This window comes from Pseudophryne corroboree, chromosome 7 (assembly GCF_028390025.1).
Source record: "Pseudophryne corroboree isolate aPseCor3 chromosome 7, aPseCor3.hap2, whole genome shotgun sequence".
Lineage (NCBI taxonomy): Eukaryota > Metazoa > Chordata > Amphibia > Anura > Myobatrachidae > Pseudophryne > Pseudophryne corroboree.
In genome coordinates, this window is record NC_086450.1 from 438777680 (window position 1) to 438801880 (window position 24201).

At 43.1% G+C, this 24201-nt stretch overlaps 1 protein-coding gene and 1 long non-coding RNA gene across 4 annotated transcripts in view; one reads left to right on the forward strand and one right to left on the reverse strand.

The window, feature by feature from the left end:
• The window catches only part of LOC134945548 (farnesyl pyrophosphate synthase-like), a 105290-nt gene extending 86372 nt beyond the window's left edge, over nucleotides 1–18918 (forward strand). For 2 of the 3 annotated variants that reach the window (XM_063934910.1, XM_063934911.1), the window contains exons 5-11: nucleotides 3821–3901; nucleotides 15477–15599; nucleotides 15673–15761; nucleotides 17167–17239; nucleotides 17410–17487; nucleotides 17590–17724; nucleotides 18689–18918. In XM_063934910.1, coding sequence (XP_063790980.1) covers nucleotides 3821–3901; nucleotides 15477–15599; nucleotides 15673–15761; nucleotides 17167–17239; nucleotides 17410–17487; nucleotides 17590–17724; nucleotides 18689–18883 — 774 coding nt within the window. In that variant the 3' untranslated portion in view covers nucleotides 18884–18918. The remainder of the gene's footprint in view (nucleotides 1–3820; nucleotides 3902–15476; nucleotides 15600–15672; nucleotides 15762–17166; nucleotides 17240–17409; nucleotides 17488–17589; nucleotides 17725–18688) is intronic. The other variant, XM_063934912.1, reaches the window with a different exon arrangement.
• Nucleotides 18919–19156: 238 nt separating this feature from the next.
• LOC134945550 (uncharacterized) overlaps nucleotides 19157–24201 on the reverse strand; it is a 44117-nt gene continuing 39072 nt past the window's right edge. Inside the window, exons 9-10 of the long non-coding RNA XR_010182131.1 lie at nucleotides 21269–21397; nucleotides 19157–19226 (exon numbers count right to left, since the gene is read on the reverse strand). This is a non-coding gene — a long non-coding RNA (uncharacterized LOC134945550). The remainder of the gene's footprint in view (nucleotides 19227–21268; nucleotides 21398–24201) is intronic.

Genomic DNA, 24201 nt, shown 5'->3' on the forward strand with positions numbered 1-24201 from the left:
ACCTAACCGAGACGTCTGCCCAATGCTCCAAGAGAATCAATCCCTCCTTCCTGCACCAATCCCTAAAACACACAATTACCTCCCTAATCTCCCTCTGCCAGTAGCATATTGCCCTATCTGTCTTCCTGATTATAGAATTCCCTACCACCACAATCTGCCTAGGTACCTCACTATCTTTCATCCCATCTGTGCTGGAAGGACCACTCATCTGGTTGCTAGAGGGAACAGTCTCCGTCATTTCTTCACTACCATCCACTGAATCTACGTCCAATCGGGAAAATTTGTTGGGGTTTGGTAGTTCAGAGATGTTGTGTCTCCCCCTCTTTTTCTTCCTTCTAACTGTGACCCAGATGGCTACATGGTTGTCCTCTACCGGTGTCACCCCCTGCAACTTCTCCACCGTTCTATCTGAACTTTGCTCTAGATTGTGAATATCCCTCAGTCGCGTAACGGTCTGCTTCAGATCAGTCACCTGGGCTTCCAGGGCAGCCGTTCGCACACACTTTGCGCAGATGTATTCACGCTCCAGGTGTGCATACATCTTACACAACATGCACTGAATGAGCTTCTCAATCACGGTACCACCCATTTGCTTGAAAACTCTAACTCCTTATAACATTCAGAAAAACAATAAAACAAATCAATTCAAGCCGTGCAATAGATTATTATACTATGGCCTAGCTGTGAAGAGAACATTATTCACAACAGAACAAAAATAGCTAATTCAATAAAGTAGGTAATCAATACTTATCTGAGTGGGCCCCCTCCTGCTTCACTGCTTCTCCTCTTAGCAGTTGCTCCGGCACTTCCTTACCATTTGTTGCCTCGCACTCGGCTTCCGGCACTTTTCACTTCTCCCCGATCACAGTCTCCTCTCTCAAGGGCTGTGGCTGCAGCAACAGAAGTCCACACACAGTCACTCACCCAGCAGCTCACTAACACTCCTCCAGCAGCAGCAGCCCTATTCCACTTTCACTCTCTCACACCCACACAAATGTGGCCCCTCTCACACACACAACGTCGCCCCTCTCACACACACACAAATAAATGTGGCCCCTCTCTCACACACAAACCTGGCCCCTCACACACACACACAAAACAGTAGTGGCCCTCACACACTTACTCCCTCCCTTGCCCTTACCCCGATTTGCTGTGGCAGCAGTAGAACTTCAAACTCTGTCTGTTCCAGCCTGGTTTATGTACTTCTGCATTTATCCCTGTCATTGCATTGTCTGCACTCCTGTTTATACTAAAGATGTGCACCGGACCATTTTTGCTGCACTTGGATTTAGCTCTGATTCGTTGTCCGGTTTTGGATTTGGATTTGCATTGTTTGTTTTTTTTAAAGTGACAAAAAATCTAAAATCAGAAAATGTTGCCCTTTTTTGTTCCTAGAGTATTATTAGCCTCAATAACAGGGGTGGGGAACCTTTTTTCTACCGAGGGCCATTTGGATATTTATAAAATCCTTCGGGGGCCATACAAAAATTCTCAACTTAAAAAATGACCCTGCCCCCCAGTAGGTCTGCCCCTTAGAGGTACTGTGTGTGCACGCGCGCGCGCCAAAAAAATGGGTGTGGCCAGTTAAAATGGGACGTGATACACATATGCCCCCAATAGTGCGGTGCCAGATCCACAATTGCCCCCACAGTGCCAGGTATACAAATGCCCCCACAGTGCCAGGTATACAAATGCCCCTCACAGTGCCAGGTATACAAATGCCCCTCACAGTGCCAGGTATACAGATGTCCCCACAGTGCCAGGTATACAGATGCCCCCACAGTGCCAGGTATACAGATGCCCCCACAGTGCCAGGTATACAAATGCCCCTCACAGTGCCAGGTATACAGATGTCCCCACAGTGCCAGGTATACAAATGCCCCTCACAGTGCCAGGTATACAAATGCCCCTCACAGTGCCAGGTATACAGACGTCCCCACAGTGCCAGGTATACAGATGCCCCCACAGTGCCAGGTATACAAATGCCCCTCACAGTGCCAGGTATACAGATGTCCCCACAGTGCCAGGTATACATATGCCCCCACAGTGCCAGGTATACAGATGCCCCCGCAGTGCCAGGTATACAGATGTCCCCACAGTGCCAGGTATACAGATGCCCCCACAGTGCCAGGTATACAAATGCCCCTCACAGTGCCAGTTATACAGATGCCCCCACAGTGCCAGGTATACAAATGCCCCCCACAGTGCCAGGTATACAGATGCCCCCACAGTGCCAGGTATACAAATGCCCCCCACAGTGCCAGGTATACAAATGCCCCCCACAGTGCCAGGTATACATATGCCCCCACAGTGCCAGGTATACAAATGCCCCTCACAGTGCCAGGTATACAGATGTCCCCACAGTGCCAGGTATACAGATGCCCCCACAGTGCCAGGTATACAGATGCCCCCACAGTGCCAGGTATACAAATGCCCCTCACAGTGCCAGTTATACAGATGCCCCCACAGTGCCAGGTATACAAATGCCCCCACAGTGCCAGGTATACAAATGCCCTCCCCCCTCCCCTCTCCCTTCCGTGCTGCTTACCGTGGGACACGGAGGAGAGCGCGGCTGTCGGGTGGGAGCGGCGGCGTGTAGTACTTCAAACCAGCCGCCGGTTCGAGAGCCAATCAGAGCTCCTGATTGGCTGCCGGTCCGCGAGCTCTGATTGGCTCACGGACCGGCGGCTGGTTTGAAGTACTACACGCCGCTGCTCCCACCCGACAGCCGCGCTCTCCTCCCTGTTCTCACAGCTGAGACACGCTGCTGCCGGACTGAGCGGCAGCGTGTCTCACTGACACAAGCTGGTGGGCCGGACCAAATGGCTTCGCGGGCCGTATACGGCCCGCGGGCCGGAGGTTCCCCACCCCTTCTCAATAACATAGATTTCCAGTCATTTCCAGTCAATTTTGACCACCTCACTGCTCACAATACTGTTTTCACCAATATTGGCCAAAGGCTGCAGCGAGCCTGCTAGTTACTAAGCGGCAGAGCAGTAGCACAAACACATGGCCATTTATAGGACATCTATGAAACAATGCCACTAGGTACAGTGCACAGAACAGTACAAACAATAGAACTATATTTTTTTTCTGTTTTTTTAATTTGAAGCTCAATTCAAACTGTGTGAAGTCACAGGGCTTTAAACAAAGTGCACTAGGGTAAAGAGCACCAAACAGTACAATTTACAGCAGAGTACAGCGCAGTATACAGGAGCATGCCCATATACACACACAGTCACTATCCTGAGCACAGCCACTTGTGCGTCTCAGCACAGCCAATACAGCAAAGTACAGTGCAGCATGCAGCAGCTTGTGTTGGAGTGAAATTGCACCAAGTCCTGGCTGTGGCACCTTATATAGAATCAAAGTCCCAGAAAAATCCAATGCAAGGAGGATGATGTTTTGGCCTTGCGTTAGATCCGAGTCGCAGCTCAGGTGTTCCTGCCAGACTCGGATCTAACACAAGGCCAAAACATTATCCTCCTTGCATTGGATTTTTCTGGGAGTTCAGAGCAGTCCAGAATACTTGGAATTCAGACTGCTCATCTCTAGATTGTACGTGTTCCAGTTTTGGTTTATGTGTGTCTGTGTTTGTACTTCATCTACTCTATCCAATTCTTTTGCGATCACCTGATATTTGTATGCCCTTACTATCCTGAATTTAAGACCTGGCAGCACCTCCGTAATGGTGAGAGCATCTCTATGGGAAAAGGATGGCTGTTATAGGTGGAAGACCTCTGTAGCATGGATCTAGGGGTCTTATGCATATATTCAGATGTATCAATACAATCATATAACTGGTTCCTCCCTTCCCTAGCTGTCGCAATTCTTCATAGTGGCTGATGACATTATGGATAAGTCTGAGACCCGTCGTGGGAAGCTTTGCTGGTACAAGAAGGTAACATTGCAGCAACCTGGCACTGGGCAGCAGTTATAGATGTAGCCATGCTCATCTACCCGTGTGGCGTGTAGTGCGAAAAACTAGTCGCATTACATTTGCCTGTGCCTTGTCGCAGTGTGATGTATTCAGTCACAGTGTAATGAGTTGTCTGTCAGGTGCAATACTGGTGTTCGTCCAGCAGGTGTCACTTCTGAAAACCACCTTTGCGCATGTGTGAAGTCTCCATTGTAAAGAAAAACGTTGTTTGTAGTTTAAGAACTACTTTTTTAGATGATCTCTACATTAAGTAGAAATTTAAACACAGAAACAGATTCACTAAGCATCTCCAACACACAAAGAAAAGCACAGTTCAGAGTTCTACACAGCTCTCTAAAAGAAAAAAAAAATCATTACAATCAGTTGGGATGCACACAGAGCTTTAAAAAAATTACAATGAGCAACATCACTATGTCACTGCAAGTGTCAGTCACCTATCTTCATAGCTCTCTTGGCATAGTGGTATCACCAATGGTTACCATGCCCCTGACCTAGGCTTTGATTCCAACAAAGGATTCAATTGTATTATGTATCTGTGTAAAAAAATAGTATTCACAGTTTTTTTCTAATTTTAGAAAATTAGAAAAAAACGGTAGGTGCTACTTATTACACAAATATGCAATACAAGTGTGACTTTTCAACTTATCTTTATGAGACTTTGCTGACTGTACTTCTTTCAGGGCCTCCCCGTTGCTTTAATAGGCAACCTCCCCCACCTCCAATCCCATGCCCGTGAGACTTGTGATTTCACGGAATAGGTATACTGCTTAGTAAATGACAGCAAAAGCCAGGCATGTCCAAACTGCGGCCCTCCAGCTGTTGAAAATCTACACATCCCAGCATGCCCTGACACAGCTTTTGCATTCTCTGACAGCAAAACTGTGTCAGGGCATGCTGGGATTTGTAGTTTCACAACAGCTGGGTGGCCGCAGTTTGGACATGCCTGGCATAAGCCATTCATTTATATACAGTAGTGTACTGGCCATGGTGTGTTTGTTAGTTACTAATCAGTGCACCCAGTCTGTGAAATCATGAGTCTCACAGGAGGTAGGATTATTGGTGGGGGAGGCTGCCTATTAAAGTAATGGGGAGGCCCGGGAAGAAATACATAAACTCAGTCTCATAAAGATAAAACTCATAATTTGAAAAGGCACACTTGTATTGTATATTTGTGTAAAAAGTAGCATTATATCTGTGTAAAGATTAGCATCCACAGTTTTTTTCACATTTTCCCAAAATAAGTTCTGTCATAATTTGCATGCAGACTCGGACATGCACTCAGATATACAGTCAAAATTAGAAAAAAAGTAGGAGCTACTCTTTACACAAATATACAGTACAAGTGTGGCTTTTCAAATTACAAGATCCCACTAATCCCACCTCCTGTGAGACTCGTGTTTTCACAAACTAAGTCCACTGCTTAGTAAAAGACAAACACACCACATTCGGGACATTACTGTATATATATATATATATATATATATATATATATATATATATATATATGGCTCATACTATCATTTACAAAGCAGTATACCCAATCCTTGAGGTCACAAGACTCACAAGGGTGTGTTTGGAGGTGGGGGAGGCTGCCTATTAAGCAGTGGGGAGACCCAGAAATAAGTACAGTAAACTCATAAAGATAACACTCTCGTAATTTGAGATGTCACACTTGTATTGTATATTTGTAAACCAAAGAACCAAAAAATGACTGCTTTGCACTAAAATCCTAAATGGTGCATATATGAATGAAAACTCCTGTATAATATATAACCATCTGATTTATTTATTCAATTAAAAAAATAAAAAAAAAATAAAAAAAAAATATATATATATATATATAAAAAGATTGGGTAACGTTCTGCTTTTACTATATAGAATTCATGTGTACAAGTCATCAAATACTTTCCCTAATTGCTATAACAATGGAAAACACCTGATATATATTACCACATGTAGTATGAATACTTATGCACACTCTAGATAGTATCCAATCTTAAGTATACATCTTTCATAAAAAAGTGCAATTTAACTTTAAAATGTTATCCATATAGATATTGTAGAAACAACTGTGTTTAAGGATGCTGTCCCAAATTGTGGGTACCACTCATATGCTGTATGCACACAGCTTATTGTTCCATGATATATATGTTTCTTAAAATGGTATGAAAACTTTTGCACACTCGTATGCTTTTCAGTTTTAAGGTGCAGTCTCTTGTATATACACTGCTCAAAAAAATAAAGAGAACACTAAAATAACACATCCTAGATCTGAATGAATGAAATATTCTTATTAAATACTTTGTTCTTTACATAGTTGAATGTGCTGACAACAAAATCACACAAAAATTATCAATGGAAATCAAATTTATTAACCCATGGAGGTCTGGATTTGGAGTCACACTCAAAATTAAAATGGAAAAACACACTACAGGCTGATCCAACTTTGATGTAATGTCCTTAAAACAAGTCAAAATGAGGCTCAGTAGTGTGTGTGGCCTCCACGTGCCTGTATGACGGGCCTAATTCCGAGTTGATCGCAGCAGGAACTTTTTTAGCAGTTGGGCAAAACCACGTGCACTGCAGGGGAGGCAGATATAACATGTGCAGAGAGAGTTCGATTTGGGTGTGGTGTGTTCAATCTGCAATCTAAATTGCAGTGTAAAAATAAAGCAGCCGGTATTTACCATGCCCAGAAACAATATAACCCACCCAAATCTAACTCTCTCTGCAAATGTTATATCTGGCCCCCCTGCAGTGCACATGGTTTTGCCCAATTGCTAACAAACTTGCTGCTGCGATCAACTCAGAATTACCCCCGACCTCCCTACAACCCACACAAGTGGCTCAGGTAGTGCAGCTCATCCAGGATGGCACATCAATGCGAGCTGTGGCAAGAAGGTTTGCTGTGTCTGTCAGCGTAGTATCCAGAGCATGGAGGCGCCACCAGGAGACAGGCCAGTACATCAGGAGACGTTGAGAAGGACGTAGGAGGGCAACAACGCAGCAGCAGGACCGCTACCTCCGCCTTTGTGCAAGGAGGAACAGGAGGAGCACTGCCAGAGCCCTGCAAAATGACCTCCAGCAAGCCACAAATGTGCATGTGTCTACTCAAACAATCAGAAACAGACTCCATGAGGGTGGTATGAGGGCCCGACGTCCACAGGCGGGGGTTGTGCTTACAGCCCAACACCGTGAAGGACGTCTGGCATTTGCCAGAGAACACCAAGATTGGCAAATTCGCCACTGGCGCCCTGTGCTCTTCACAGATGAAAGCAGGTTCTCACTGAGCACATGTGACAGACGTGACAGAGTCTGGAGACGCCAAGGAGAACGTTCTGCTGCCTGCAACATCCTCCAGCATGACCGGTTTGGCAGTGGATCACTAATGGTGTGGGGTGGTATTTCTTTGGGGGGCCGCACAGCCCTCAATGTGCTCACCAGAGGTAGCCTGACTGCCATTAGGTACTGAGATAAGATCCTCAGACTACTTGTGAGACCATATGCTGGTGCGGTTGGCCCTGGGTTCCTCCTAATGCTAGACAATGCTAGAACTCATGTGGCTGGAGTGTGTCAGCAGTTCCTGCAAGACGAAGGCATTGATGCTATGGACTGGCCCGCCCGTTCCCCAGACCTGAATCCAATTGAGCACATCTGGGACATCATGTCTTGCTCCATCCACCAATACCACGTTGTACCACAGACTGTCCAGGAGTTGGTGGATGCTTTAGTCCAGGTCTGGGAGGAGATCCCTCAGGAGACCATCCGCCACCTCATTAGGAGCATGCCCAGGCATTGTAGGGAGGTCATACAGGCACGTGGAGGCCACACACACTACTGAGCCTCATTTTTTCTTGTTTTTACTTTAGTGTGTTTTTCCACTTTAATTTTGTGTGACTCCAAATCCAGACCTCCATGGGTTAATAAATTTGATTTCCATTGATAATGTTTGTGTGATTTTGTTGTCAGCACATTCAACTATGTAAAGAACAAAGTATTTAATAAGAATATTTCATTCATTCAGATCTAGGATGTGTTATTTTAGTGTTCCCTTTATTTTTTTGAGCAGTGTACAAGCAGTGGCACTAAGTATGGTGTCCCACGTTATGTGCAAACGATCCTGAGAGCACTTGTCCCGTAATGTGATTGCTGCTTATGTGCCGTGTGTGGCAGCTTACCACTGCAGCCCAACTGGCTGTTTTGCGGGATCTTGCGCTGCACTCAGCTGTATGTGGTGCTGACTCTCACCCGTCTACGTCCGCTCAACAGAGCACGGGAAGCTGGAGCCGCTTGTATATGGACGGCTGTGCAGATCTGACTCTCTCCGTCAGCTGGTCCTCGTTGCAGAAGACCCAGCCGGCAGGTTCTGATTTAAGGAGTCACGTTTGGCCATCCTTGGTTCCCTGCTTATGGACCAGATCACCATCAGTTGTAGAAATTTGGAGAATGATCAGCAAATTCTCCCTCTAACTAGTTTCGCACCTGGGTGCTTCCTCAAAGAGTAATATGCTTTGTATTTAGATTGCTTTATATACCTGATCATCCTAATTGGTTGCCCTTTTCCATTCGTCCAGATATATACACAGGTGTAATACATCATATATAATAGATCTTTACCATTCAGTATAGTGTTTCTACACAACTCCATACTGAATACAATAAATAAAAACTCTATTTGTCAAGGAGAGACATATTTAACATATCATAAAACATATATATATATATATAAAAATATATATATAAAATATATATATATATATATATATATATAATTCTTGAACTGCAGAAAATAATAATAACAATAATAATGAATTATAAAACACATCCATATAGGTATTAAACACTGGACCTTCTCAATGCTAAGCTGACATTCTAACCACTAGGCTATCGGTTGTTTACAACCCCAGATCCATGTACACACATACCCAAATTCTTTCCTTCCCCTTCACTATCGTCATCCTTCCTCCATCTGAGTCTTCAACTCCCACCCGAGAACAATGCCATATCTTCCCTGAAACTCTATTCTGCAATCACTTGATTATATGGTACTGAATTATGCGGCACTAACAAAGGTTCTCTATACATTAGACCCCAGATATTTGAATAATAAAAGCCGACAATCCGATCGATAATTGTCTGATCCTTCCCATTCTCAATTCCATGTCACTACTTATTGTATGTTGTTTCACCATTAATATGTGCAACACAGTACCTAAAAATAACTTTGTGGGCTTGCATAAAAATCCCTTGTACATTTACCCTCTATAATACTTACACCTCTTATGATATAGTCGGCACTTGTAATTCATGCCGTATATACCACTATATTTGTGTAATAAGTAGCACCTACAGTTTTTTTCTAGTTTGACTGTATATCTGTGTGTATGTCTGAGACAGTATACAAAGTATGACAGAACTTGTTTTGGTAAAATAAGAAAAAACTGGGTGCTAATTTTTACACAGATATACAATACAAGTGTATCCTTTCCAGGAATTGAACTCTAGGTCACAGGCATGGTAACCATCAGCAATACCACTATGCCAAGAGAGCTATGGAGACAGGTGACTGACAACTGCAGTGACATACAGTAGTGATGTCACTCATTGTAATCTTTTTTTATAGTGCTGATAGTCCCAACTATATCGCTGATTTAATGATTTTTTTTCTTTTAGAGAGCCGTGTAGAACTCTGAACTGTGCTTTTCTTTGTGTGTTGGAGACGCTGAGCAAATCTTTTTTGGTGTGCAAATTTCTAGTTAATGTAGAGATCATTTTATGCAGATCACCAGGGGAACTATCAGTTGTAAGGTATGTTGTCCCTGGGTGTCTGCCATTGATTTTGCACTCTGCCTTGCGAGTAGAGAAAGACCACCTTTCTGTCAAAGTGACAGTTGCTCCACCCCTTTCTCCTGGGTAATGCCTCCTTTAATATTAAATGATAGTGTTTGATATCGCTTTTATATAAAATATAATATAAAATTTATAGAGTTCGATATTAAACTGTATTAAAAGTTAATGGCTTTGAAAAGAGTTTCACGTAACACCAGTCGCAGAATACGCAATAAAGCTGTATCACAAACCAGCTTGTGATGAAAAAATTCACCATTTGAAACTTCATACATGTCACATGTGGTACTATTTAAAAATCACACTATGTCATACATGGTACAGGTTTAAAAAGCATAATGACTAATGACCATGTCCATTTTCTTAGATGCACGGAAGCATCACACATGGCACTGATTTAAAAAGCATATTGATTTTAATGACCATGCATGATTAATGATGACAGCACAATTTCAAAATCCTTAGATCTACGGACTACCCATGACCGCACAATTTCGAAATCCTTAGATCTACGAACTACCATGATTGTTACAAAAACATCTGGTTATTAATGTACACAACGTGTTAATCTCTGCAAAAGAACATTAGTACCACCTACAGGTCTATGTATTGACTCAAAATTACATCTTAATTTTAAACTATCGTGCTTTTAAATAAAAAGATATATATATTAAACCGTATTAAAAGATAATGGCTTTGAAAAGAGTGTCACGTAACACTAGTCGCAGAATGTCACGCAACGCAGCGCGTCAAATCAAGCGGATGAAAGATGCATATTACACAGTGTTAAAACCAGGTAGTTTTAGCGGCATTGATAAATATTATGGGTCGGTTAAAAATAAATGTAAAAGATCTGACGTAAGAAAGTGGTTACAAGAACAAGACGCATACACGTTGCACAAACCGGCAAGAAAAAACTATAAAAGGAACATGATTTGTGTATCGGGTATAAACCAACAGTGGCAATGCGATTTGGTTTAGCTGATAGATCTGTCAAAATACAACGATGGTGTTAAATACATATTAACAGTCATCGATATATTCAGTAAGAGGGTGTGGGCTGAAAGTCTGACCGCTAAGAACGCTGCAACAGTCGCTAATGCTTTTGAAAAAATATTCCAGCGGGGTGCTGTGCCGATGAAGCTACAAACCGATAATGGTAAAGAGTTTCTAAACAGAAACCTAAAAAAGGTGTTAGAAAAATACGGTATTAAGCATTTCACGACCAATAACGATGTGAAAGCGGCTGTTATAGAGCGCTTCAATAGGACTTTAAAAACACGCATGTTGCGCTATTTCACGGCAAAGAATACCTACAGATATATAGACGTTTTACAAGACTTCATACGCAGCTATATTAACACATACCATAGAACGATTAAGTGCGCTCCAAACGATGTGAATGACTCTAACGCATTGAGTGTCTTCAAAACAACCTACGGTGATTACTTTAGAAGTAAGAAAGCCCCCGTTTGTTTAGGAATCGGTGACCACGTCCGTATTTCTAAATATAAGGACATATTTCAGAAAGGTTACGAACAGAGTTTTTCTGAGGAGATATTTGTTGTACATAGTGTGAATACTAAAGGGCTTAAGCCGGTTTATAAGTTGGCAGATCTGTACGGTGAAGTTATAACAGGTGGTTTTTACCCCGAAGAGCTTCAAAGCATACCAAAAAACTATAACAGGGTTTACAAAGTGGAAAAGATTTTAAAAAATAAGACGGTCAGAGGCCGAAAATACGCGTTAGTCAAGTGGCGCGGGTACCCCGCAAAATTTAACCGTTGGGTCGCGGCATCGGTGATAAAGACATATAAAGCTCATCACTATCTAAACAAGACGAGCGATGGATGACAAGTCGTTCTACATAACCTTACCCAGCAACGCCTCAGCGGTTACTTTCCCGCAAAATAAGATTTCTAACTATACGACAAAGTTGGCTAAACTGATAGACTTAAATGGCGTATGGGAAGTAGCACTTACTGAGATACAATATCCGCACACGTGGAATACATTGGATTTACAAGATTGTAGACTGCAATTATCATGGGATGGAACGGCGGATCAGCCGGTGGCGAGAGTCGCGAGTTTGTGCATTAAACCGGGTTTTTATGAAACAATCGAAGCGTTACTGAACGTAATCAACGCTGAAATTGTACAACTGAAACTGGACGTTGGATTAAGACTAATGTACGATCCGTTTGCACGCGTTGTAACATGCGACAGTAAGCTGTTGTATCAAATCCACGCCGGTTCTAAGCTGACATGGATACTGGGTTTTCAACCTAAAACTAAGATTTCAAAACCATGCGCCGACAACAAAGGCGGCCAATATACGATGTACGTGTACACAGACATTATCGAACACCAACGGGTCGGGAATAGTTATGTACCGCTACTTCGCACTGTTGAAATGAAGGGTTATAACAATGAGGTGGTCACAATACGATACGAGAAGCCCGATTATGTACCATTGTGCAAAACACATTTTGACACGATAGCCACAGAGATAAAGAACGACCAGAACGAGAACATGGCATTTAAGTTTGGGAAAGCGATCGTGAAGCTACACTTCAGACGCCGCAAAACTGAATTTTATTAACTAAGCAGAATGGTCGCTGTTAAAAATTATGGCGATCCGGGCCTCTACGCGCAATATTATAAATCTCAAGCCGGTAATGAATTACCAGGTTTTCACGGCAGCGCGTACATGTACGGCTGCGGTTTAGGCAGTATTTTTTGAAGTCTTTTCAGAAAAGCTGTTCCTCTTTTCCGGAGAGGTTTAGAGTTAGCTAAACCGCATATGAAGACCGCGGCACGTAATATAGCGAAAGATGTTATCGGACAAGCCACAACGGCTGTGGTGAATAAGATACTCGAGGCGAACCAAGCAAAGCAAGATTGTTCAGGACTAATATATACAAGAAAAGGCGTGTCTAAAAGAAAACGGAAGCGTATGATAGCGCTTCCGCCTTGGGACATACCCTTTTTAAATAAAAAACAGAGACGACGCAACTCAAAGAAGAAGAGAAAGCCGAAGCGCTCCGTTGGTGATATTTTTTAAACATGTCTTTCATACACCACGAGTGCGTTGAATGTGCAAAAACAGAGCTGGATCTTTTTGACGTGCCCCCGACACAAACTAGCATAGAGAAAAGTCTATACGTCGAAGTTCAACCTTTAGCGGCGTTATCCGACACAGCTCCGCTTGAATTTTATATAGCAGCCAGCGGTGAACATTACTACGATCTGAACAAAACGCTGTTGTACGTGACATGCAAGATCGTACGAACCGATAACACACTGATACCGCAAGGTGCATGGGTCGCACTTATTAATTGCCCAATAGCAACTTTATTCAACCAAGTGGATGTAACTTTGGGCGACAGGCTCATATCACAATCCAACAATCTTTACGCATACCGCGCGTACATTGAGACTATATTGAATTACAGCTCGGATGCATTGTCAACAAAACACACAACAGGATTATTTTACAAAGATTCGGCTGGTGAATTTAACAACACGGCGCTGGACGGTCCGAATACGGGGTTCAAAAAATGAGCAGGAGCAACAGAGCAGAGTAGCACGGTTGAATTGCTAGGACCGCTTCACTGCGACCTTTTCCATCAACATAAACTAATTTTAAACGCAGTTGATCTGAAGATTAAACTAACCAGAAACAAAGACGCATTCTGCTTAATGTCGTCTGAAGCGGATGCCTTTAAAATACAGATCACAGCGGCATCCCTGTTCGTGAAAAGAGTTCAGGTCTCACCAGCCGTGCGGATTGGGCACGCGCAGGCACTGTTAAACGGTAACGCGAAATACGCGATTGACCGCGTTGGGATGAAAATCTACAGCGTACCAACAGGCAGTAGAGTATTTAATCTAGAAAATCTATTTTTAGGTCAAGTGCCGAAAACAGTTATAGCCTGTTTTGTGGATAACGAATCATTTTCAGGAATCCATAACCGGAATCCCCTTTGCTTTGAACATAAAAATGTAAGTTTTGCGTCCCTTTATCTGGATGGAACACCGCACCCCGCCAAACCATTTCAACTTGACGTTGAACGCGGTAATGCTGTAAGAGAGTATATGTCACTCATACAGATCACAAATAAGCAGAAATCTGACAATGGTATACTGATTGACCGCGAAGAGTACCTCAGAGGCTACACGCTATTTGCTTTTGACCTTTCACCAGAACAGGAGTGTGGAGAACACCTTTCCCTGATAAGAACTGGCAATCTACGTGCCGAATTCCGCTTTGCAGAAGCGTTGGACCGGACAGTCAATGTGATATTATACGCCCTATTTGATAACATCATCGAGATTAATCAAAGGCGCGATGTGCTGTACGATTATCTATAAATGAAATAAACTAACACTACGCTGCTGAAAAAAATTAACACATTACAGATAAACTGTATTCTGTACGCTGTGCAAAGCACACGGCATATTTTTAAAGGAACGTATCCGTGCGATATGTTACCGGTCAGTAAACTGGTGCAATACCCCTGCGCGTTTGTAATCAATATGCATAGCAGCGGGCAGCCGGGTGAGCACTGGTTGGCCGCTTATTTTAACGAACAGCGTGAATGTTACTTTTTTGTTTCTTATGGGTTAGCCCCTGACAGCCCCCTATTCCCAAAAGCTATAATACATTTTTTAAACTTGAATTCAAAGTGTTTATCACCAAAATAGGCAGTTGCAAAATTTTAACAGCACCGTTTGCGGTCAATATTGCGTATACTTTATATTTTACATGTGTAAAAAATACAAATATGTGGATGTACTGGCCCGTTTTAGTGATGACACAAAACGTAATGACTGTTTTATTTAAAATTTTGTAAGACGGCTCCCAAGAAGCCATTGTCTGAGTCATTATGCAGATAGATATATACAGAATTGTGTAACTTGTAACCAATGTTGTGTGTGAAGCGTTTTATGTACAACGCGGCATAGTAGTACCATATGTGCCATGCATGAAGTTTCAAATGGTGAATTTTTTCATCACAAGCTGGTTTGTGATACAGCTTTATTGCATATTCTGCGACTGGTGTTACGTGACACTCTTTTCAAAGCCATTATCTTTTAATACAGTTTAATATCGAACTCTATAAATTTTATATTACATTTTATATAAAAGCGATATCAAACACTATCATTTAATATTAAAGGAGGCGTTACCCAGGAGAAAGGGGTGGAGCAACTGTCACTTTGACAGAAAGGTGGTCTTTCTCTACTCTTGCGGTATTAATGTATTAAAACAGAACTGCTATATTTAATGTGCACTGGCCTGCTTGTCGGGTCTTGCTACATTGTTCAGTATTCCATAGTGCCATATCCATCTGCTGCAATTCAGCACTGTACTGTAGTTTTAATTAGTGGGACAATTGCCACCCAGTGGTGAAACTGTGTATTGCATGCTGTGGATCCTCTTGTGCCTTATCATGCCTTACTTCACCTACCTGCGCTATTTGCTTTTGTGCCTTATCATGCCTTACTTCGCCTACCTGCGCTATTTGTACAGTGTGACAAGGATGCCTGTATGGCGCAGAAGCAGCAACGATGAGAGTGGCTAAATCAGTAACTGGGATCACAGGGTGGTATGGGGTAGAGCATTAGGAGGTACAGGTGAGAGCTCGTTGGTGCAGGTGCTAAGTAAGGACTGTCCCTGACACAGGAGGGCATTGGCCTTGACGCTATCAATGACTCATTCCTGCTTGAATCATGTACATATCGACTCCTGAGGAAGCACTGCAGCGGACAGTCCTATTACCTGAACCTGCTGGAACTGTTTCTGGAGGTAAGAACTATATCTGCATTCCATACACCCGGATACATAGTGTTATTCCTTATACCCATCTCTTCTGTGTCAGACTTCCTACCAGGTCGAGCTGGGGCAGGCACTAGATCTAATCGGCGCTCAGCCAGGGAAGATGGATCTAGACCAGTACACGGAGACCAGGTGAGTTTCCTACATCTCAGACTCTAGATCTACTCACTGCTCAGCCAGGGAAGATGGATCTAGCCCAGTACACGGAGATCAGGTGAGTCCCTTACATCTTAGGCACGAGATATAATCACTGCTCAGCCATGGAAGATGGATCTAGCACAGTACACGGAGATCAGGTGAGTTCCCTGCATCTCTGCCAATGGCACATTCCGACTGAAGTGTCTATATATGAGTCCTGGAGCAATATGGGACTGCAGGGCTGAGCTCATGGGCAGCGGGGTCAGAATTGCACCTTGGACCTGATACACAGGTGCACACAAACCACACTCAATGCCGATGTTACACAGTTGAGTGATTATTTCCTATGGCACATGCACAAAATATTCTGAAAACCCCTATGGCAATGCATTACCCTGAGTGTACATATGGGAGAGCTGGTAACAGAACTCAATAAGCAAAGCAATGGGCCTTCCTGGGAGGTGTCCAGAAGGGAGAGCAAAATATCTATCTCATAGGGCGTTTTATAGGAGTGTCGCCGGCGTGTCACTGCAAGTGGGCTTTGCTGTCAGACACATAGATGCTTTCACAGAGGCCATGTTCAGATGGAGACACTGCATTTGCCATAGGTTGGTAGAAGTGTAGATGGTGCACCGATGGATGAGTACTGTCAGTGCTACTGCGTGCAAGGACACAGAAAATGGGCATCTCAGGGCTTCAACATTCCTCAGGATTCCTATTCCTTGCAAAGGGGGAAGCTTGCTGTTGCAGTGACGGGCAACGGGACCTGAACTCCCCCCCCCTCCCGCCCCCTCATGGCCCCTTCAAGTGCTGGACTTGCACTTCTGTGCTCGCAGCCCTGTGGGTATGGAACAGTTTTGTGCGAGTCTGAATTGTTACCTCTCATGGGAGGAGAACATCGCCCACAACTGCAATGACCACTTAGTTTGTTATTAAAGAGTGGTACCTCGAATAATAATATGTGCCGTAGTTCCAGCTACTAAGAAGCATTGTAGTTTAATAATAATTTGTGGGGCAAATGTTTGATTTTAGATTGATTGTCCCAGCCTATGAAGGATGCATAATTTGCATGTTACAAGCTCTGGTCTGTACCAAAGTGCAGTTTATGTAATACAAACTTATGCAGGCCCAATGATCACGGTAAGCCACTTGCCTTATTATCTCTATGGTGAGATAGTCGAGGACTCAGATCCACAGACGCACACACACTGGTAGGAAAATTGCTGCCACTGAGCATGTGCATCAGCTCCATTCCACCCTTTACACTGCATATAGGGGCCGCTGGCCAGGCTGTTGGAAAGGGAGGTTTTGGGCAACTGGACTTCCCCCCTGCATTTGCCTATGAATTCAACAGTAATGTATGTTTGGTATGAACTAATCCCTGGCCTTCTGTCTGCAGGTATAAAGCCATTGCAAAATACAAGGCGGGTGTCTTTTGCTTCTACCTGCCCATCGCTGCTGCCATGTTGATGGTGAGTTCTGTGCAGCAGAGTTGATAATCTAGTTATTTATGAATGAAGAGCTGGCAGCTGTGTATATCCCACCATATTAAAATCCTGGAGACAGGAACTGCATGTTACAGTAACCTACACAAGCAAATTAACCCCTTCTCATGCCACCTGTCCGTGTACCCACTTCATAGGCTGGAATAGACCAGGAGGAAGATCACAAAAATGCCAAAACAATCCTGCTGCAAATGGGGGAGTTATACCAGGTGCAGGTGAGAAAGGGGATAATACAGGTGAGGGGATATTGGGAAAGTCAGAGTTTATCATACAGTGTAAGTTATGTTCTGTGCCCCCATATCCCAATTTACTGATAGAATGACTACCTGGACTGTTACGGAGACCCCAGCATCATAGGGAAGATCGGAACCGACATCCAGGATAAGAAGTGTACATGGCTGGTGGTAGAGGCACTAAAGAGGGTGACCCCTGAGCAGAGGAGAATCCTGGAGGTAAGTGTAATAGTGGTACAGTTTACCCTCCAGATATACCTTCCCAGAGAGCTTCTCCTCCTGCACCTACACCTTCCCCAACAGGGCCTCCTCCTACTGTGCGTACACCTTCCTCGACAGCTCCATCTTCTGCAAATACACCTTCCCTGACAGCTGCATGTACTGCAATTACACCTTCCCTGACACATCCATCTCTTGCGCTTACACCTTCCCTGAATGCGACTCCTCCTGTTCTTACACCCTCCTCGACAGCTTCTCCTCTTGTGTTTACACCTTCCCTGGCAGCTCCTTCTCCTGTAGTTACACTGTCCCAGACAGCTCCTGTGCCTACTCTTTCCCTGACAACTCCTCACCCGGTACTTACATTTCCCCAACAGGACCTCCTTCTCATGCGCTTACACCTTCCCATCTTCTCTTTCTACACTTATACTTTTCCTAACAGTTCCTAATGCTGTGCTTACACCTGTCCCAACTGCTAACCCTCAAGTGCATACACTTTCCATGACAGCTCCTCTTCCTGCACGTTAACTTTTTCAGACAGCTACCTCTCCTGCAGTTACACCTTCCCTGACAGATCCTTCTCCTGTGCTTGTACCTTCCTGACAGCGCTTCATCTTACAAATTCCCTGACAGCTCCTCCTCTTGTACTTACACCTTCCCTGACATCTTCCCCTCCTACATTCATACAATAGCTCCTCCTCTTGCACTTTCACATTGCCAACAGCTGCTTCCTCTGCAGTTGCACCTTCCCCATTAGCTCCTCCTCCTGGGCGTACACCTTTCCTGACAACCTCTCCTTCTGCGGTTACACCTTCCTCATTAGCACCTCCTCCTGCACCTTCCCTGATAGCTTATTTACCACCTGCACTGTATGATTCATTGGTTTTCACATGTCTTAGCGGTATGCCTCAGCTGGGGTGCACACTATCTCTGGTATTAACCCTTGCATTGCTGTGACACACAGGAGAACTACGGCTATGGCGACGTGGACAAGGTGCAGAAGGTAAAGCAGCTGTACAACGATCTAGGTCTGTCCGCTGTATACAGACAATATGAGGAGGAGAGTTACCAGAGACTGCAGACTCTTATCTCCCAGCATGCAAATGGGCTGCCCAAAGAGATCTTCCTGGGCCTAGCACACAAGATTTGGCGGTTTTAATGAGACAGAATAAAATAATTGCATTTAAAATTGAATGTAGGCTGAGCATTCCTGTAATCTGTAGTATATGAATGGTTGCCTATTACCTGTTTGAGACTCTTCTGCAAACTTTCTTTGCACACATTATGCTAATTCATTTCCTGGTTCACAGCTGCTTCCTCAAATAGAGACTTCCTTCTGTATGCTTATCCGAATGTCGTTATCCAACTACTAACTCATGCTGCTAATGGATTCACGTGATACATGAGAAAAACAACTTGTCCCACTTCAAAATCAATATTCTTTAAATGTTTATTCTTTTTGGTTTTATTTGAGCATTTTTTATTGGTTTTTATAAACAGACCTGCAAGAAAAGAAAACCCAACAATACAATAATAAAACCATGCTACATCAGAAAGGAGCAATATCACAGGACATACTGTAAAAAGGATCAGGTATCCCACACTTGTAGAGAAATGATCAACCAACCGATACACAGACATAATCTCAAATATGCAGAAGTCAGAGCAACAAATGTAATGATGTAACACAAAATAAAAAGAAACAAAATACATACAGAAAATAAATAAATTCACAGATCTCGTCATAAATAAATGGAATAATGCAAAGGGAGGGAGGTCTCAGACACCTCACAAAATAAAATGAAATACTATAGGCAGTATGGAATGCAGGAGCATACATTCCAAGTGTCCAGATTCCAGGTGAACAAAACCACTATTCGGACACTATCCTGCTGTCCCACCCGCAGGCTACAGTGTCCCACAATGTCTGACAGGTGTAGGTGTGAGGGGGGAGTTGGGGGTGCCTTTGATAACCCACAGCAGCAAGTGATCCCTGAATAGATGCCATGGGCATGCGCACAGTATCTATTCAGCACAGACAGGTTAGCCAGGGGGCTCCCCAGCTGCTCTGGGAGTGCTGGCCATGCCCCCAAAATGCTAAAAGCAGTTTTGTGCCATGATGCCACGCCCACATAGCCGAGGCCATGCCTAGTCCCATCTGAGGCCACACCCCTTTTTTTGGGCGCATGCAATGGTCCCGATCTAACAGAGTTAAAACAGAGGTATGCAGAAGCATTGTCCAATACTGACGAAGTATGGATAATAACAATGTGGGGTGATAATAGCACATACAGAGGGGAATACCTCAATCAGAGTGCGTATTGAGGACAACCACTTGGACTAACCAGGCATGAAAGTGAGGACCCATGGGAGCAATCCTTGGCCAAAGTACATAAATTAATTACATATTGCAAAATATAGTTATCAATGACATTTTCCTCTATAGCCCATAGGCAGCAGAATTTTTGTGAGATAACTGAGGGTGGATACCTGTAGTAGACAGCATCCGGATCACTTGACTCCAAAAGGATTGCACCCCAGAAAATTCCCAGATTAGATGCCAGAAGGTGCCGAAAACTGGCTTACACTTAGGGCAAGTATCCGACCTCCTTACCCCAAATCTCACTAACCTGAACAGCAGTGGAGGACTATATGTGGGGCGGATGGGCCGACCCACTGTACCCGAACCTGGAAGGCGCCCGGCAGCAGGGCACTGCAGTGCCACGATTTGCAAGTGTGAAGGGGGCAGAGCCTAATGTCTCTCTTTCAATCCCACTCTGTCTCCCTGACACCATCTCTCTCTCTCCTCTCTTTCCCTGACACTCTCTCTCTTTCACACCAACACCCTCTCTCTCTCTCTCTGACCCTCCCTCCCTCTTTCTCTGTTATTTTCTTCCTCCTCTATTTCTGACACCCTTTCTCTATCTCGCTCTTTTCTTTTTCTCCCTGATACCGTATTTTTATCTCGTTCTCCTCTCTCTCCTTCCCCCTCCATCCCTTGCCCCTTCCTTCTCTCACTCTACCTGACAGCCTCTTTGTCTCTCTATCTCTTACTCCCCTGCTCTCCTAAGGGGCAAAATAGTGTCAACAGTGGGGTGCAGAGACAATTTTATAAATTGGGCTCCACACATGTGTTGCCCTGGGGCAAATTAGGTGCAAACTAATAACATAAAAAGTTTTAAAAGCTGAGCACTTGATAGAAAATTACTACAATTATATTTGCAGCTCCAAATAGGTGATATGCACTATCACCTCAATAGAGAGACAATGTAACAACTATCAGTAACATCGCAGATACAATTGAAAGAATTATATTTTCGGAAGTCCTATATTTCTCCACAGGATTCAAAGAAAAGAACAAAACGACAGCATCAATGGCATATATGTGCTAACTTCTCTATATAGCGATTAGAAACCTTTCAACTGCCCTCAATAAAATGAGATGCGTTCATCAAAAGGTTTCTTTAGGTCTTCATACAGTGCATATATCCTAATCCACAGGTGTACAGTATAGGGTATTATATCCCTTAAGAAAGGCACTCACCTAGAGAATATACCCTATTGAAAGGTATCTTTATGCATAATCCTCTAGGGTAGCGTCCTGCACAGCAACTCACTCCTTCCACAAGTGAATACTCCACAGCGAGTTAAAGAATGTCCAAAATATATTTACCTGTATTTTTACATAAAAAGTTAAATCAACATAAAAATAGAACATAAAAACAAGATAAAAACAGTGGTAGTACCCCTCTGGTTGATTATGGTTTGTTCCAATGTATAGCCCAGGATGTTCTAGGCATCCTTCAACCCCTTTCTCGAATATTACTTTTCTCCGGGGAACATCCCGGGGTATACAGTGAAACAAACATATTAAGTTAATCCCACTGACAGGAACACAGGAGCTGTGGCTCAGCACACTAATGCTAGAGTCCAGTGTGCATAGGGACCTAGGTTCCAGCCAAGCTCTAGACAGAATCATTTTTATTATTACTTTAGTATTAGTATATTATAGAAACATGTGTATATGGACTTCACATTCACCATTAGTATACTTATAATAAGATATTAATATTGAGAAGAGTGTATATTGACTTATTCAGTAGAGATTATCTAAGATGTACAGTGCCTTGTGACAGTATTCACCCCCTTGGCTTTTTACCTATTTTGTTACATTACAATCTGTAATTTAATTTTTTTTAAATCTGAATTTTATGTGATGGATCTGCACAAAATAGTCTAAGTTGTTGAAGTGAAATGAGAAACAATGTATCTAAAAAATATTTTTAGAAATAAAAATTTAAAAATTGGCATGTGCATACTGTATGTAAGACTTGAAGATTACCGTTCACAAGCGGAAACCATCCAACATGAAGGAGCTGGAGCAGTTTTGCCTTGAGGAATGGGCAAAAAGCCTATTGGCAAGATGTGGCAAGCTCATAGAGACTTATTTTATTTATTTATTTATTTATTAACAGTTTCTAATATAGCACAGCAAATTCCAGTGCGCTTTACAATTGGACACAATATTACAATAAAACTGGGTAATAAACAAACAGTCAGAGGTAGGAAGGCCCTGCTCGCAAGCTTACAATCTATGAGGAAATAGGCATTGATACACAAGGAAAGGCATTATCTATTGCATATTTGTCCACCGGATTGCAAAGGTTCTATGTGGGTTGCATGATATCACATCACAGCAATGATGAAACCTGGTCAGAAAGAAGGGACAGTGAAGAAAGAGAAAATATGTGGAGGATATGTGCGGACTGTACAGTGGGGATATAGGGGGTAATTCAGAGTTGATCGCAGCAGCAAATTTGTTAGCAGTTGGTCAAAACCATGTGGGTAATTCCAAGTTGATCGCAGCAGTAAATTTTTTAGCAGTTGGGCAAAACCATGTGCACTGCAGGGGAGGCAGATATAACATGTGCAGAGAGAGTTAGATTTGGGTGGGTTATTTTGTTTCTGTGCAGGGTAAATACTGGCTGCTTTATTTGTACACTGCAATTTAGATTGCAGATTGAACACACCACACCCAAATCTAACTCTCTCTGCACATGTTATATCTGCCCCCCCTGCAGTGCACATGGTTTTGCCCAACTGCTAACAAAGATCCTGCTGCGATCAACTCAGAATTACCGCCAATGTGCACTGTAGGTGGGGCAGATATAACATGTGCAGAGAGAGTTAGATTTGGGTGTGTTATATTATTTCTGTGCAGGGTAAATACTGGCTGCTTTATTTTTACACTGCAATTTAGATTTCAGTTTAAACACACCCCACCCAAATATCTCTCTGCGCATGTTATATCTGTCCCCCCTGCAGTGCACATGGTTTCGGCCAGCTGCTAACAAATTTGCTGCTGCGATCAACTCTGAATTAGGCCCATAATCTGTTAGGAAAGCTTATGAAGGTTGAGTGAGCGGTTCTGGAATGTGATAAGCTAGCCTGAAGAGGTGAGTTTTCAGGGAAATTTTGAAGGTTTGGAGATTAGTCTTATTGTGCGTGGTAGGGCATTCCACAGAGTGGGTGCAGCCCGAAGGGAGTCCTGCAATCGCGCATGGGAGCAAGTAATGAGTGTGGATGAGAGATGTAGATCTTGTGAAGATCAGAGAGGTCGGGTTGGGAGATATGTTGAGAAGAGCGAAGAGATGTACATTGTTGTAGTATGGTTAATGGCCTTATGTGTGAGTAAAAGTATTTTATATTGAATACGGTACAATACAGGTAACCAATGGAGGGACTGACAGAGTGGATCTGCAGATGATGAACGTCTAGCAAGGAAGATTAGCCTCGCAGCTGCATTCAGACTGGATTGTAGTGGTGAGAGTCTCTTTTTGGTAAGACCAGTAAGAAGACTATTGCAATAATCAATGTGGGAGACAATGAGAGCATGGATTAGAGTTTTTGCAGTGTCTTTTGTAAGGTATGGTTGTATTTTGGATATGTTTTTTAGATGCATGTAAAATGATCTTGAGACAGATTGTATGTGGGGATCAAAGGACAAATCAGAGTCAAAGATGACACCTAGGCAGCAAGCTTGTTGGGTAGGATTGATTGTTGAGTTCTCAACAGTGATAGAAATGTCAGGTTAGTAACTACTATTGGCTAGAGGAAATATAAGTAGCTCTGTTTTGGAAATATTAAGTTTGAGGTGGCGAGATGACATCCAAGAGGATACAGCAGAAAGGCATTCAGTGACCCTGACCAATACAAATGGTGACAAATCTGGGGAGGATATCCAAAGTGACTTGCAGCTGTAATTGCCGAAAAAGGTGGCTCTACAAAGTTCTGACTTTAGGGGGTTGAATAGTTATGCACGCTGAAGTTTTCTGTTATTTTGTCTTATTTGTTGTTTGCTTTACAATAATAATAAAAAACATCTTCAATGTTGTAGGCATGCTCTGTGAATGAAATGATGCAAACCTTCAAACAATCCATTTTAATTCCAGGTTGTGAGGCAACAAAACATAAAAA